This window comes from Ixodes scapularis, unplaced genomic scaffold (assembly GCF_016920785.2).
Source record: "Ixodes scapularis isolate PalLabHiFi unplaced genomic scaffold, ASM1692078v2 PGA_scaffold13__105_contigs__length_92229423, whole genome shotgun sequence".
NCBI lineage: Eukaryota > Metazoa > Arthropoda > Arachnida > Ixodida > Ixodidae > Ixodes > Ixodes scapularis.
In genome coordinates, this window is record NW_024609839.1 from 81306037 (window position 1) to 81321815 (window position 15779).

General features: G+C 47.3%; 1 protein-coding gene across 1 annotated transcript in view; it reads left to right on the top strand.

Annotated features, from left to right (window-relative positions):
- LOC120836179 (scavenger receptor class B member 1) overlaps positions 1-15779 on the top strand; it is an 81166-nt gene that overhangs the window by 51665 nt on the left and 13722 nt on the right. The window contains exons 2-3 of the mRNA XM_042289997.1: positions 11142-11276; positions 14973-15067. Of these exons, the coding sequence (XP_042145931.1) occupies positions 11142-11276; positions 14973-15067 (230 nt within the window). The remainder of the gene's footprint in view (positions 1-11141; positions 11277-14972; positions 15068-15779) is intronic.

Below are 15779 nucleotides of genomic sequence, written 5' to 3' on the forward strand. Positions count from 1 at the left end.
GGAGCTTAGAATATTGAAAGCGTGCCAATTCTTAAATGTCGAAATCTGAAGCTCTGGAAATGTAGAACACGTTACTAGTACATGCAAGGTAATTTAACACATAACAATTTAGGAAAGAACTACTCATGCTGCAGCCTACTACACTCTTTCTATTTGTCCCCGGCTGTACTTTAATTACCAGTTTATAGACTTTTTAAATTTATTTTAGTTTTATTGTGCAGCTGATTCCTGATTCTGTGTTATTAATGTATACTTAAAAGTATATTATTTGTTATAAATATGAATTTATAAATGCAGACTGACCACTTGTAGGTATTGCATCTGAACATACCTCAGTTGGGTGAATGCTCGGTTCACATATTCGCAGCTAAGCTTTTCTCCGCATCCGTCAAAAGGCCGGTGAGCTTTTCTCCTCCGACCGTTACAATAACCTAACGTATATTATACCAGAAGGCTTATATTAACCTCTCCCGTTATCTGACTGGTATACCGTAGCAGGGAATAACATTGACAGCCACGCCAGTAGCCGATAACTCTATTTTCCTAGTTGGACAGTTGACACTTCTTCAGTGATTGAATGATGGAGGAAGTCTCGTTATAATGCGCGGGGCGCGAAACGTTGATCCTGGCAGCTTTCGACGAACCGATGATGTGATGCTCGTCGACGAGACGACTGTCCGCCAGATGACAGTCAATCGAACATTAATCGATGAAGTGCCAGTGATTGAGGAGTTCATGAACTAGGAGTCTTTTAAGTAAATGATAGTCGATCAAACATCATTGGACAAAGTGGCATTGGGTGAATTGGACCCACTAAGGCCAAGACTTTTCAACAAACGACAGTCGATCAAACGGTTCTCGTTGAAGAATCCATTGTCGATAAGACTTTAAAATAAATGACAGTCCATCAGTTATCATTCGACGAAGCGGCTTTGGGGTGAAAAGTCCACTGACAAGAAGACTTACAAGGAAATGCCAGTCGAACGAACAACAACCATCCGTGAATACGATTGCTAACACAATAACAGACAACCAAACGGAATTCGAAAAAAAAAAAAAGCACCGCCGGTCAAAAGTCGATTGACGAGACGCTGTTCTGACTAGCGAGCAGTCTTTAACGATGACAGTGCAATATCAGTTCGTAGGCGACCAAAAGTTAAGAAAGACAGAAGGAAAGAAAAGGGGGGTCCATTGTGCAACGTGCCGCGGAGCGTTACTTGGTTATTCAAGCCAGGAACGGTTCTGCAGCGTAACAGCCATGACACTGCAGTCAGCCTAGCGTGTCTTCGTCGGGTCCTCGTCTTCGTCGGAAAGAAACTGAGACGCATAACCTGTCCCCGTGCGAGGGGTACGAACCATGTGGTAGCTATGAAATGAAAACTCGGAAACACGTGCTTGCGTCGAAGCGGGGATGCGGAGAACTGAAGTTCGTCTAAACAGTACTGCGCATTGCGCCACACAACTCATGGATTTTGGGAGCACCTGTTGTTTGGAGTATTTGGTATTTTTTTACGCTAGCACTTTGCTTTCTTCGTTTTCACCATTTCCGCAATTTTTATACTTGATTTAAAACAGAAAAAAAAAGTAATAATAGGTGTTTGCTTTCTTTACTGGTTAGTTTTTTCGACTTTCTATTTTACTTCTATTGTAGAAAGAAGCCTAAGCAATCTGAGATAATATACATATATAAAAAAAAAACAGCGCGTTTTAACCAGCCCAACAATTACCCCCCACCCCCACCCTCACCCGCCACCCAACAACAAAAGTAAAAATCCCCTTCCAAACATTCCTGGAATGATTCGTATTGTCATTCCAGCGGGTTGCCCCCCGTTCCTACAGGAGGAATTCTTCTCACTCGTTCAAACCTCAGAGGGAAAAAAAATAAATAAATACAAAGGGTAAGAAACCATTCTGTAAAAGCTTTTTTTGTAAACACAAAGCGCAATGGCCCTGCCAGAGGAAAACCCCCTCATAGTATCACCCCACCACGAAAAATGATCTTCGGGTCCTTCAAGAATAGAATGAACCTCTCCCCCTTCTCACCCGAACCAGTTTCTCCCTTCTTCTCACTCTCCCTCTTCCACCTACCCTCCTTCCTTCGTGAAGCCGCTGTTGAGATTCCTTCCACCTAAAAAAGCAACAACAAAAAAACAACCCGGCCACCCCGATTTCCTTCCCTACGCCCTCCCCCAACCCGAACCCAAACGTTCTACCCTCCCCACCCTGACGTCATTGTCCCCCTCCCCCACTCTAAAAAGGACCGTTGAGAGAGGAGGAATAGTTTTCCGCCTCCTCCCCACAAGCTCCGCCAAGTCTGTCTCCGAACGCTCGACCCCGAGAGAAGTCAGACCGACCCATTTCTTGGCGAGCGCGTCAAGCGTGGCCAGGTAGGCGAAGCCAGCTCCGTCCGTCCAGTCTGTTTGAACGGTTCACCGCTAAGTGATTTGCAGCGGGCGCAAAAAGTTTGCCCCCTTCCCCTTCTTGTGTTTCTTTGTCACCAACTAGTTTGTGGGAGAGTGATGGTGCTGTCCAAGCTCGTGGTTCCGTGGTGGTCCGAACAGAAGCACCAGCGGCTGTGACACGGTGCCGCTGTCGTCTGCTTCGAGAGTAGTGACTAGGGGCCAGTGTGGATTTGAATTTGATCGTCCACATCGTCCTCCTCACGCCGGGCTCTACGACGACGGACACGAAACGGTATGAGTTTCATAATCCTTTTGTTTCGATCCACTTTGAACTGTCGCTACTAGGTCGCGACTTCGACTCTGGCAAAGAGCGCTTAGCACGCGAATAATTTATTTCCTCCCTACATACCCGACGGTAGGACCCTTTCCCGGCTGATAAGTCTGTTATTTCAGCAGCAACCTACTGACCGCAAACGTTTTTGTTTTCCCCTCCAAGTTACTCGATTGTTTGGCGTTGCACTTTGACACCGTTTCGCGGCATCTAGCTTATTTCAATCAGTTCACACGCGGTGTTTGCTTTTGGACACTGTTCGTAGCCGTTATGACACCGAGCCCACAATCGTCGTAGGCATTTTGTTTGGACTACTGCCGGAAAAGGTAGTGTCGCCTATTCTTGTTTAATGATCACTATTCTTGTCACACACGTTCTTGCGACGCCAGTTGCAACACGCTGCCCCGTCGTAAAAGGCGAGCGCTTGACCAGGCATATTTTTGGCGACCGACTGACGTGACGGTCTCCGTGCCGGCGCCAACGAGTCTTCGGACAAAATGTTGCAAGTTCTCTACCATGTGTCCTTAGTCGTTGGATCCACTGGTGATTAGTCGGCCGCTGGATGACAGTTGCACGCTGACATTCGAGAAGTTTTCCTTACAGCTGTAGGGTCTGGTTAGGTGGAATTACATTTCACTCCAGCCTCTATTTCGTCATGTCTCTAATGATGCGACCACGTGCTGTTTTCCTTATGCGGGGGTCTTTCGGCGCTCTCGCTACTTTTCCAGAAGCAGACAATAGAATCGTTCTTGTTATGACCACACGCTCAAACACGCCCAGCGAGCTTTTCTGGAAAGAACTTGCCATGTCCTTAGTCGGAATTCGTCTTCATTGTCATCTGTCTTTTAGCCTGAGTCCCCGCTTTACTTTTTTTTCCTTCTTTTTAAACACAATTGTTTTGCAGGGGAATACAGAGAACATCCGTGTCGACAAGCGTCATACTACGTAAGCCGATGCCCAGGCACATGCGTCGCTGGGCCAATAATTCTGGCAAAGCTTTTTTTCTTCACATTTTTTTATACGTTTTTGCTGGGTGAATAATACTGAATGCATGCTCATACCACTAGGCCTTCGTGACAACACGCGCGACAACCAATCAGCAACAACCTTATGCACAGGCTTTCAATGTTGCACAAATCAAAAATCGTCCCTTCACGAGTATGACTAACGACATGTCTACTATTATGCTGGAAGCATTGACACTAATAAATCGACACATCTTTCAGGTGTCTGGGGGAAACTCTTACAAGAATTATCATTGAGTTTATGTTTAGTTTCTAATGTATTCCTATAGAATACATAAGAAGCTCATCGATAATTTTTGTAAGGGAATTCTGTCCAGACCACTATGGGCGCGAGTGACTTCACGGATGTGGTGGATGCTAAAAGTGAAGGGGGGGGGGGGGGGGGGGGGGGGAGAGAAATGCGCTGCCGTGACATCACCAGCTCCGGTTGGAGCGGTCACGACTCACGACTCACTATGACCCTGAAGATGTCCCTCCGGAGGATGAACCAGAAAAAGAGTGAGGCCGAGCCACTCTACAGGGTCGTTCTATTTCGGAGCCCTGCCTCGAACCGAGACCCTTCGGTGTGACTGCCCTTGGGGGTAATACCGGAACCACTGCTTCCGAAGTCTTCAGAGCTATTACGGGAGCTGCTGCGTGCAGGACTTCCGCGTGCATCTTCTTTACGTCTCTTAGCTCGCGTCGCTCTAACGACAAAGTTGCCGCCTACCTTTTTCTTTTTTTTTGCGTGCGTTCGTTTGCTTTTTGGTTGCGTTTGTCCCCATGTTAGATACTTCCTAAGTATTTGCTGGCACACGTTAGGGGAGTCTGGCTGCAGTGAGTCTTCGCCTAACCATAGATGGTGAGGAGCTCCAAAATCACGCTATTGTTGCCATTCACTTGCAGTTTGCCTGATCACCTGAGAGTACCCTTTCGGGGCCCTTTCTTACACTACCTGGTGATAGTTACAAAAAATTGTAGAGGGGAGGGAGAATTGGTTTGGAAGGGAGAGGGAAGGAAGTCGTACTTTTGTTTTCTAGGCTAGATGGCGCAGGCTGCCGCCCGTTACAAAGGGTACAGCCGTTAGCATCCATGCATCCGTAGTGCTGAATGTTCGGCATCACCTAAAGACGGCCAGCGCGGTTTGCAGATTGCACACGAGTCCCAGCCGAATGCTGACACGGTGTCCCACGTTGGCCGTCTTTAGGCGACGTCACACATTCAACCACCATTAGCCTTCTTATCTAAGAAGTATGATTCAAGTCCTGTGTATAGTGACGAAACCAAGCAAAGGGGTGGGTCAGCTCTGGAGAAAGACGTGTAGTTGGGCTCATTGGTGGTGCATACTTGTATGGTGGGAACATCGCTGAAAGACGTAGGACCAGGCCGAGGAAAGGCACAGACAGGGCGCTACACAGACAAGGCTTCGATGTAAGAGGAATGAACTGCATCAAGGCACGTAGTTGGGCTAGTTGGTGGTAATGGATTTTAATGGTGGCTCGAGCATTCTCCAGGGCGGCTAGATGCTCCTCCTTTTGAATCGGGCGCGGATTTTGCGAGAGCCGTCTGTCGTGGAACGGAGGCGCCCTTTTTGAACCATTAGATGTAGGAGCGGTTACTTGGAATTTTTTCTTTCTGAAACCTTTTCCTATGTCGTTTCCTTGTCCCCATGTACTTACGCAAGCTCACTTTAAACAATATTACAATTACCCCAAGGAAACTCCCGGTAAAAGTAACCACGCGACTTTGGCAACACCTTTATTTTGGTACCACGTGGTTTCGAGACCACATTTCTTCATTTATTGCCTACATCGCCCAGGAGGCATTATTGTATTCGAAAACGGTTTTTGAAATCACAAGTTTTTGCAAAAGAGATGTACATAATAAGGAGATGTGTAACTCTGAAGAAAGTTATACCTCCAATTAAAAAGTTTGGTGGACGTTGAATGGAAAGTTCCTGTAATGACGTATTCTGGTAGACAATTCCACTCATGAATCGATCTGAGAAAGAAGGGAGTTCTTGTACAATCCCGTTCAGCGTGTAACCTCTTTTATTTCCAGCATATTAATCGAACGTAATTGAGGGTATGGATATATTTGTCTTCTCAATGCGTGTAAATTTTAAGGAAATATTTCTGAGGTTTTACGTGGCAAAAACTAACGAAGGGCATCTGGCACGCGGAGGGGTGAGGATTAACTTCGACCACCTGTGTGCTTCTCCCCTTGTCTCTGTCTTTTTGCGCACTGCTTTTAATTTATTGAATGCAACCTAAAGTTCGATTGCACGCACCCTGTCCGCAATAGGCCTCCGTCAGATTGCGGGCATCTAGGTCGGGATTCGAACCCGCAACATGGAGATCCGCTGGCCGGCGCCCACGTAGTCTCATTGAAGTTGTTTTCTATTTAAACCCCAAAAAACAACGGCGACAAAAAAAAAAAAAAAAAAAAAAAAAACAAAAAAAAAACGGCATGTTTTAGCAGGGATAGTTGCCATGTCCACGGATCCTCGCGTTGTAATTTAGTGCTGCTGCCGCCACAGATATTTCGGTAGAACCGAGGCAACTAAGTGACCTACGCTTTCTTAGAGAATCGTGTTTCTTGTGGGAGCTGGCATTTCGGTACTTAGTGCAGAACGGACGCAAATTTGCTATCGTTACGATTCCAAACATATGCTATACTTCCCGAGCTTTGGATATGCTGTCGGGAAGTTATCGCTCTGTCGATTTTCAGATGTCACCGTAGGTAACTGGCAACAATGATATTTTTCGCCCTTAAAAAAGGCATTAAAAAATTCGAAGAGTCGTTTCTCCGAAGCGGAGCTTAATAGAGGGTTGCTCATGTTCGAACCAAACGCCACGGTTTCAGCACTAACCGTTATCTTATTATAAGTTATTTTCTGAAATTTTCAATGCGACAATGGGGCCCGTTTCTGGTAACTGGCGCGATAGAGCTCTGTGCTCTCGACAGCTCTGTCGGCGGTCGCCATTTTCCTATTGAAAGGTTCAGAAAATCGCGTAACGTTCGGATAATCTAACGGTTAGTGCCGCAATTTTGGCATGTGGTTCGGACCTCTCGCGCTACATTTAGGTGAAGAATGAGCGTTCGGCGACGCGCAAAGCATATTTGCGGTAACGAGACGATCTACCGTATGGCCCACTGTACCGCATCGGACGTGCAAAAACGGCTCCCTAAAACCCTGCTGGTTCCGTTAAACGATACCCGCGTTAAACCATCCGTTCGCGAGTGTACGGAAAGTACCGAGGCGTCCTTGCCTTTGCGGTGCCGGTAACCGGTTGGCCGATGGACGAGAATCGGGGGCAGCCGAAACAAGGGAGGCTACCTGGAGGAAGGGACCAGGATGATCTTCCGCAATATCTAAATGCTCCCTCGATTGACCCACTTGTCCCTCTCCCCCCTTTACTCCCACGACGGTGCCTCCCGCAGTTTACGAAAGTAAAGGCCCGTTTATGTCTTTGTTACGCGGGCACCGTTAAACGCTGTTAAGTCACCTTTAAACTGCAGTTACACTTCACCGGCGTTACCACACTGTAGGGGGTATTCATTTTACGCCATTTTTGGGCACGCTGTTTAGAGTGCATGCTCAGAACGAGTTCACAATAATAGGCTGCCGAGTCCGGCAATCTTGACGGTGCGGAACGCAACATCGGTTCTTGTAGCCAAACTTGTGTTTGACTACAACAACCGGTTGCAACAAGACCGGCCTCTTGTGACGGCAAACACAAGCGTATGAGCGGGCCTTCGGACTCCGTTATCTCAAAGCAAACGGCGAAAGAACTCTGCTTTAGGTTAGTGCCCCAAATTACGACCTTTCCACCACACTAGCAGTTCGAACGACCGTCCGTTAATCCTGAGAGAAAAGCAGAACAAATCGGCGATCGCTTGTTCGCGCTAATGCCGAGAGAAAGTCGTCTGCTTCTTGAGCTGCGGTGACGTCAAAATGACGCCGAGTTCTGATTGACTTTGATTGAAAGGATAGTCGGTAGACCTCAATGCTAGGTGCCTCGAGGTTTACCCACTATTTTTTAGAGCGTAGCTCTTAGGCGCCTGTTTCCGGCTTGAGTGGCGTCGCCGTCGGCGTAAGCGCGAGGTCACGTGACCCCCCCCCCCCCCAGATCACCCCAAGGTCACGTGACTCCCCAAGTCACGGAGGAGGGAAGTACCCTTCCCTCCTCCTCCTCAAGAGCTGCGCTCCAATTCGGCGTTACAGGGAGTTGTAAACGGCTTTAATTTTTTTCTTCTTCTTTCAATCAGGTAATAAGAGCTCGGCGTTCTGGCATCGTCGCAACCCCTGTGTAGGGAGCAGAGCAGACAAACTTTCGCTCCGCTATACGTCGAAGCCGTGCATTACCGGGCTTCGTACGAAGCGTGGTAACCAACTCAAAGAACAGCTTGGCAGGCGGTATGTCGCATTCGACCCGGGCTTCTAGCTTGCGATGAAGACAGTCGGGTAGCGTGAACGTGTCAGATTTGTGAGTGATAAAATAATATCGAAACGCGCCAATAGAGCAGCCGCTGGCAGAAGCCCGTTTTGTGAACGGTATAAAGTAATCACTTCTGGGGCCGCCACAATATTTCCAGGAGAACCATGATTGATGCAGACTGAAAAACCGATGACAAAAGAACGCTACGCGGATCGCTGACTTGTGTTTCAATAGAACAGCGCACCTCGAACATTGTGAGTTTGAGGTGCGCTGGCGAATCGTCGGTTGCGCTAGGATGTTCAACATAAATCAAAGTGCAGTTGGAAATGAAAGCCTACAGCTTTCATTTCCAACTGCAAACAGCTTCAGAGTTTGTCTAGCGACGCGCTAATGATTGTGCGTGTAACCGCGCAGATGTCGTTTGTAGGTTTCGGCAGACGTCCTTGCTGCATATGCCTATCAAGACACGCTGACTGTTCACTGAATGCACGTTCGTAACAACGACACCGAGTGTCGCGCACTCTACTGTAAAGGGCTTCACCCTATGCCTACCGAAGACAACATAGATTTAATAAAGTCATGGGGTTTTAGAGACAGCGAATGGAGAGCGGATTTCAAGACTGTAGAGATTACCAAGCAAAGATTAAGTGAACGGTGGCAGAAAGCGAGAGAAAACTAGGTATTTTCTTATTAAATGATGGCAAGGGGGTTTTTATAGCCCCACTTTCTTTGCAGTGCGGAGTGAATATAGATTTCACATTTAAATATTCTAAGCTTAAATGGTAAAACAAAATGGCTAGGTGGCATAAGCTACCGCCCGATCCAAAGGGCTCAGCCGGATTCATCCATCCATCCAGCTTTTAAATGATTGTGCATGACCATGAATATAGCTGCATTTCTAAATTGCATTTTAGTGTATTCTGCTTAAAACGTAACGGCCGTTTTCTTATTCAAAGGGGGACATTACGCCTGTGTGAGCCACGCAAGCTTCACATCCGGAATAAATAAAACTGCGCAAAGGAAGACGCGAGGAAAAGTGGGAAGACACACAACTACGAGTGTCTTCCGCCTGTCCTTGTGCCCTTTTTTTCTTCTTTTTTTTTTTTTTGCGCTGTTTTGTTTATTTTTGTCATGCGCCGACTCGCCCAACTACACACCTTGCTACGCAAACGTACGACCCCTGCTAAGGAGGTAGCGTCTCTAGAAGGACGCACGACTTTGACCGCGTCTCCTCCGTGTCGCGACGCAGCAGGTGTCCTGCGCGACTCGTGACAGAGACGTCGTCTCTCCTACCTGAACTGCCGTTGTGCTGTAAAGCGGCGGCACGTGATGTGCCAGCGCGCTTGCACAGGGGCGCGGACCACGCGAAACATTTCTCCCTATTTACTTTTCGTCCAGATGGTTAAAAATAACCATCGTTGCACACGCTTTTTTTTTTTTTTTTTTTTTACCTGAAGCAACATCTTCGCGCGCGCTCGCACCCCCGCCTCCAAACTTAATTCGGGGCGGTTAGCTGAATGACACTCCTGTTTGCCTCGTGTTGGGGCCGAGGAGTTTTCCAGGCAGCATGAGTCAGGACCAGGCCAGGACAGGAACCGCAGGACAACTCCAGACAGGAACATCAGGAAAGGGGGGGTATATACAATGTATATACTCATGTAAATATGTATTAAGCAGAGCTTATTGTGAGAGACCCTCCCGTCCCCTCTCCTGATGTTCCTGATTGGAGTCGTCCTGCGATTCCTGTACTGGCCTGGCCCTGCTTGATGTTGTCTGGAGAACTCGGTATCAGCACTCGTTATATCTAAAGTAAAACACGGGTTGGTTGACATTAGCATGTTTCTGCCGCGCAACTTCTGAATGCTGACATTGGCAGTGCTGTAAGAATTAAAAAAAAAAGAAAGAAAAAATCTGTTTATTATTGTTTCTAGGGAAATCCAATAAATAACACACGCAGCCTATATTAGGCGTCACGCTTTGCATTTTTTTTTTAATGAACCGATTTGGACTCTAGTTAGTTTTGGGCAAGCCGACCAACTGCACGTTATCGGATACCTCTTTCGTTGGGAAAGCACTGAGGGGACACTGAAGTGAATTTTATCGCTGAAGCGCAGAGCAGGGGTGCTATGTTGCGCTTTTTGGACTCGCAGGAGACTAGGGAGAAGGAAGTGACGTCAACGACACAGCAAACGCAGATTGGATGTTGATTTCGTTTTCTTCTGTCAACATCCAATCTGCGTTTGCTCTAGTCGTTGACGTCACTTCCTTCTCCCTAGTCTCCTGCGAGTCCAAAAAGCGCAACATAGCACCCCAGGAGTTGTACCAGGCAATGCACACTCGTCTAAGTTACAGTGCAACTAACGGTCGCGTCGGTGGCGCATGAAAGCGGAAGGGAAGGGAATCGCACGGGCGACGTCACTGTGACCTGCGCTTATCTCCCTCAAATTCTGAGGAGAAGTTACAAAATATATATTCACGGGCAATGGACCGATGTCACCAGCCAGTTTGACTACGCCATCGCTGCCGCATTACGTCGAGGGAACGATAGTCTTTCAGTACGTGCGGCAACCTCGCTGGAGCTCTTCTTGTGTAGAGAACGAGACGTCACGAGCCCTCTTGTGCAGCGCCGTCTGCCAAGTTCCTGAGAACTTGGTAGCGTCACGCACGCGCCGAACTTTGAGTGAGATCGATCTATTTCGCGAAGATTGAGTAGCCTTGCAGCAGGCGTGGGACGCGATTTTAAATAGAGACCATAGAATGTTCAAACGTTCGCTTCGTTCGATTTCCTTGCATTTCTGCATCGGTGCAGAAAAGTGTAGGGCATTGTACTTCCGGTATGTGTATTGAGATACCACAGGAAGTACACCGCCCTCCATGTTTTGTGCACCGGTGCAGGTAAATCGAACAGAGCTAATCTCTCGAATTTCGCCTTTTTTTAAATTATTTTATTTGTTCTTTGCAGGACCCCACGTCGAAGCAGCCGTGGCCCCCCGTTGCCACCAGTTCGAGCTAGAGGAGCCTCCGACAAGACGCCGGACGAGAACATGCGAGAGAAGTCCTGTTAACTCCGGTTCGAACATGTGCGGACGACGATCATGTGAGTAAACGCGATCGCCTGACACATCCTTTGGCAGGAAAGTTGGATCGGACGAATATTCGCACTCCCTATATAATAGACCTTCGCAAAAATCTCCTTCTGCGCGCTGCCATCTTCGCCTGCTCGGCTGTGGAAAGTAAGTGATTTTCTGAAAATTTCAATCAGAAAATGGCGGCCGACGGAGACCGAAAACGGGCAAAAATGGGCTCCATTTTTCCCATTGAAATTTTCAGAGAATCACTTATAACTTTTGATTAAGTTGTCGGATCGGGCTGAAACTTTGGCATCTGGTTGTGACCTCTAGCTCTACCTTTGGGCGGAGAATGAACGTTCGGCGATGCCTAGTTTATTTTTGCGGTAAAAAAGACCGTGTAAATTTTTCTTTTGTGACACCCTGTACTTGCGTTTTGTCTTTCAAGTAGCGTTAAATATGCGCCAGCGCGCGAGGCCTGTGTCTCCGAGGGGCCCTTGGAAGCCAATGGCGGCGAAGCGTCCATTGGCTTCCGAGGAGGGGTTTTAGACGTTCCTGGTGTGGCAAAAGGTCCAAATCCATGCTCCGAGAGACACCTTTTAAAAAGCCCGCCGAACAACATTGGCTGTCACGATTGCTTGGACACGTATAGGGTGCTTTCGCCGGCGTCCACCATTTTGTTGTTGTGAACTGTCTGACGTGTGCCGAAGGTGAGCATTCCAAGGATTTTCATGATCCCTCATATGCGTAGAGCATAGAAGCTTATAAGTCTTGCAAGGCTGACATCTCCTCAACAGGTTTTGATGTAATTCTTCAAATTAGTAATTTTGTTAAAAAACAACAACAAAATGGCGGATTGACGTCATGTGAAAACGCCGATCCGAGTCCTCGCCGAACGCTGACGTCACCCTCGTGTCCAATACACGCTCAGAGGCCTCCGCACCGTCATCACAGCCAGATCGATCGAGGCCCGAGATTGGGCACGAGTGCTGGGTCACTGTTCGGCCGGGGCTCGTGTTCAATGAGAGCGTCGAAGGTGGGACTCGGACCCAATAGCCGAGTTAGCGCGATCCAACTCTGATGACGTTACATGAAGGGAGAGGAGGCAATGCGGAGACTTTCATCATTCTAGGTCAGGGGTCTCAAGCTCATTTGAGTGCGGGGGCCAGATGTCCAACCCCCGAAAGGTCGAGGGCCAATGTAAAGCGGCGGGTGGAAGGTAGGGGCGGGGGCGGGGGCGGGGGGGGGGGGGGGGGGGGGGGGGGTATAATGGAGAAGGAACCTCACGCTCTTGCTTGTCGCATCTGTAGGTTTGATTCGTTTTGGGTGCTTTATACTTTCGGCTTGGTGTGAAAACAAGAATTAAAGGGACCATGAAATGATTTTAAAATCGAGTTTCATCCACCGCACGTCGTAAAAGGTGTGAAAAGAAACACAAAAAATAGGGAGCCAAAAAAAATTATATGCTATAGAACTTTTAAAAGAAAACTGGACTCTTTTGCGCCTTCCTTCCTTCGCCTGTTCACTACGATGCATCCGCGGAAATGGAGCACGTCAGCCAAATCCACGTCGCCTATTGGGTAAGAGCCTACCTCACCAGCACCGCGATCGTAAACAATAAATAGCCGGCGAATGTTTCCTAAAAGTTTTGTTAAATAATATTCAGATCCACATTTTGTAGCATAATTAGAAATGTGTGGCGAAAATTGCCAAATTTGATAATGCTGAGAGCCAAGCGCCATCTATAGTGTGGTAAACGAAGCAACTACTGCGCGTGCGCAGTAGGGCAGGGCCGACAGTTACTTGGGTGGCGGCGACCGACGAACGTTTATTTTCTTTGTTTTCCTTCCTCTCAAAACTCTGACTGACTGAACGTTTATTTTTCTACGTGTTATTCCCGCGCGTGACGCAGTAAAACCTACCGGCGCACCCCAACTCGTTGCCGCTAACACTCCCATTCTCCTACTGCCGAGAGAACTTCCGGTTCCGGAAACGGCCTACGTCACGGCTTGTTTTGCGGTCAGTTGGAGAGAATGAAAAAGTCGATATTTCAATAATTTTTTGTGTAGAAGTTAATAAACCGAGACGAAAACGGATGCCTGTTCGGCATTCAGTGAACATTGACGGTTTAATGTAAAAGTTATCTGGAAAAAGTAAAAAGGTCATTTCATGGTCCCTTTAAAATGACTCTGCGTCGCCCCCATGCTGCAATGTTTTTTATTGCACAAAATAGTGAGGACACTAGTTTCCGTTGCTAAATTCTTCGGGAATCATTCAAACTCAAGAGGATTCTAAAAACATGTATTTCTTTATACGACAGTTATTGCTTTCCTGGCGACTTTTATAGAAGTAGTTTGATAAAATACTTGTATTTTTATGGCGGTGCGTCTGAAGGCCAGCATTCGAAGGTTATAGCTTTATCTTCGGCAATTGCTGCTGTTGAGCGAGGGTTCTTGCAGCTGAAGTGACAAAAAGCTGGAGAGCAAAAATTAAAACGAAAAAATGTGATAATATTATAAGAGCAGCGCTACATATGTAGCATAACTCAATTGGTGACATTAGGTTAATATGGCGCATGCAATTTCTAGCGCTCAAAACATAGGAACAAAGGCTCGCAGCCGGTTACTTGCGGGCCGCGTGTTTGAAACCTCTGTTCTAGGTGGTGTTAGTTCAGCTGATGAGAAGGAGGCTGCTGATTGGTCCGGTGAGCTCGTCACCCTTCCCGTCGCACTGTCAGCTTTGGGGTGAACGAAGTGTAGTCTTGGACCACCGTCTGTGCTTTGTAGATAGGGTCGCAGACCCTCGGAGAAACCAACCACACGCGACATCGCAAGCGCGTGAAATGTAAAGGCAGGATTGCCCGCGCGAGGCGCTTCGAACGTCGACGAGGTGCACTAAAAAACTCGCTAAAAGGACCGGGGAAAAAAAGAAAAGAGGAAGCGTTGCACTTTGTCGCGATGTGTGTCGTGCATCGCAGTGGCCTCAAGGTCACGCGTCGCACATAGAGTAGTGCAATGGTCTCTCATTTTGATTGCTGGGAAGGGACCATCGCTCTTGCAAGAGACGCGGCGGCGGTAAACCTTTCCCTCGGGAGAGCGCGCGCGTCGGCGTGCGCGCCCCGCACGCGCTTTAAATCATTTTCTGTTTTTTCACGTGACCCTTTCTTCTCGATTTGACGGCGAAAAGAAGAGGATTGCAACACTCGGGATTCGCCATTTGGTTACTCAAATTGCCGCGCGCAACGTCTCGTAACTTTATAATTGGGGGCCGCCTATTATTTCAACATCGCAGCAGCGACCTTGCAGACGCTCTGCTTGGGTGGCACATTTACAGAGCCAGTTACTCCGTAAGGTGGGTTTCGGCCATTAAATGTGTTGCAGGGGTAAAAAATTGTCTCTGGAAATTACCTAATTAGCTTCAACATTTTAAGGCCACTCATTCTCTAAGCACGTAACTTTAAGGAACATAGAAAGGCATGCCATTCTCCATTCTGAAAAAAACACTAGTTTTAGTAGATCGTTCCGATAACTCCGACACCGACCGCCTTTGAGCATGCGTCGTACCTCTATCGGGGGCGTCGGAACCGAGCGGCTAAAACTCTACTGTATAGAACAGCTTAGAATGTAAAGGATACGCGCAATTTATTTTTCTGGATCAAACTGATCATACTGTCGCGATAAATAGTCCAGGCCCATTTTGTGACCATCTTTTTGTTTGTCTTGTAGGCATATCATTGTGTGTGATATCCCTGCTGTCCGTTGTGCTGGGCATGCTGACACTCCTAGGCTTCGACAACATCTTCAGGCTCATCCTGAACAAGGTAATCTGTTGTGAATCTCCTACTTTCAATATGTATCTTTTTATATAAATTAACTTGAAATGTCTTCACTACTATTTCATTTGTCCATTTGCGAGGGATGTTAAACGTATGATTCAAATTTCGTGACTGAAATTTTCATGCAGCTCCGCCCTGGTCAATCCTGGTTTAACGAAAATATATACATCTAAAAGTGTGTTCTACCTTTCTCGAGTCTTGCATTGGAATGTGGTGATTTTGAGCTCCAGTGTTGAAAGTAGTGCTTCACCACCGCTGGGGTATTCGTACCAATGTATTCAATGGCAGACACTTCTTTCCTAAGCGATTCACAGCAAAGCACTGCACAAAGAACTCCACAATACTAACTAAAAACACTACTTGAGTCCTAAATGAGGACTCACGTCCTCATTTCATTCATTCACATTCACAGGCAAACTATGGAAGTGGTTTGTCCAGGATTGTCAACCTGGGGGAGGTGTAGCACTTCTGGGAGAGGCTATGGGGGTTTGGAAGGCGTGCATATTATAGGTTTCTGTGCTTTGTGTGGGGAGTTCCGGGCGATATTGTACTCAGCCTGTGGGTGTGGGGTGGATAATAAAAATCAAGATGATTAAAGTTGTAATTTTGAAATTGGATCGGTTTTATTATGACGATTCACATCTAACCATTTTATATAATCTCGAAAATACATTTTCTATCCACCGTTTGATTATCA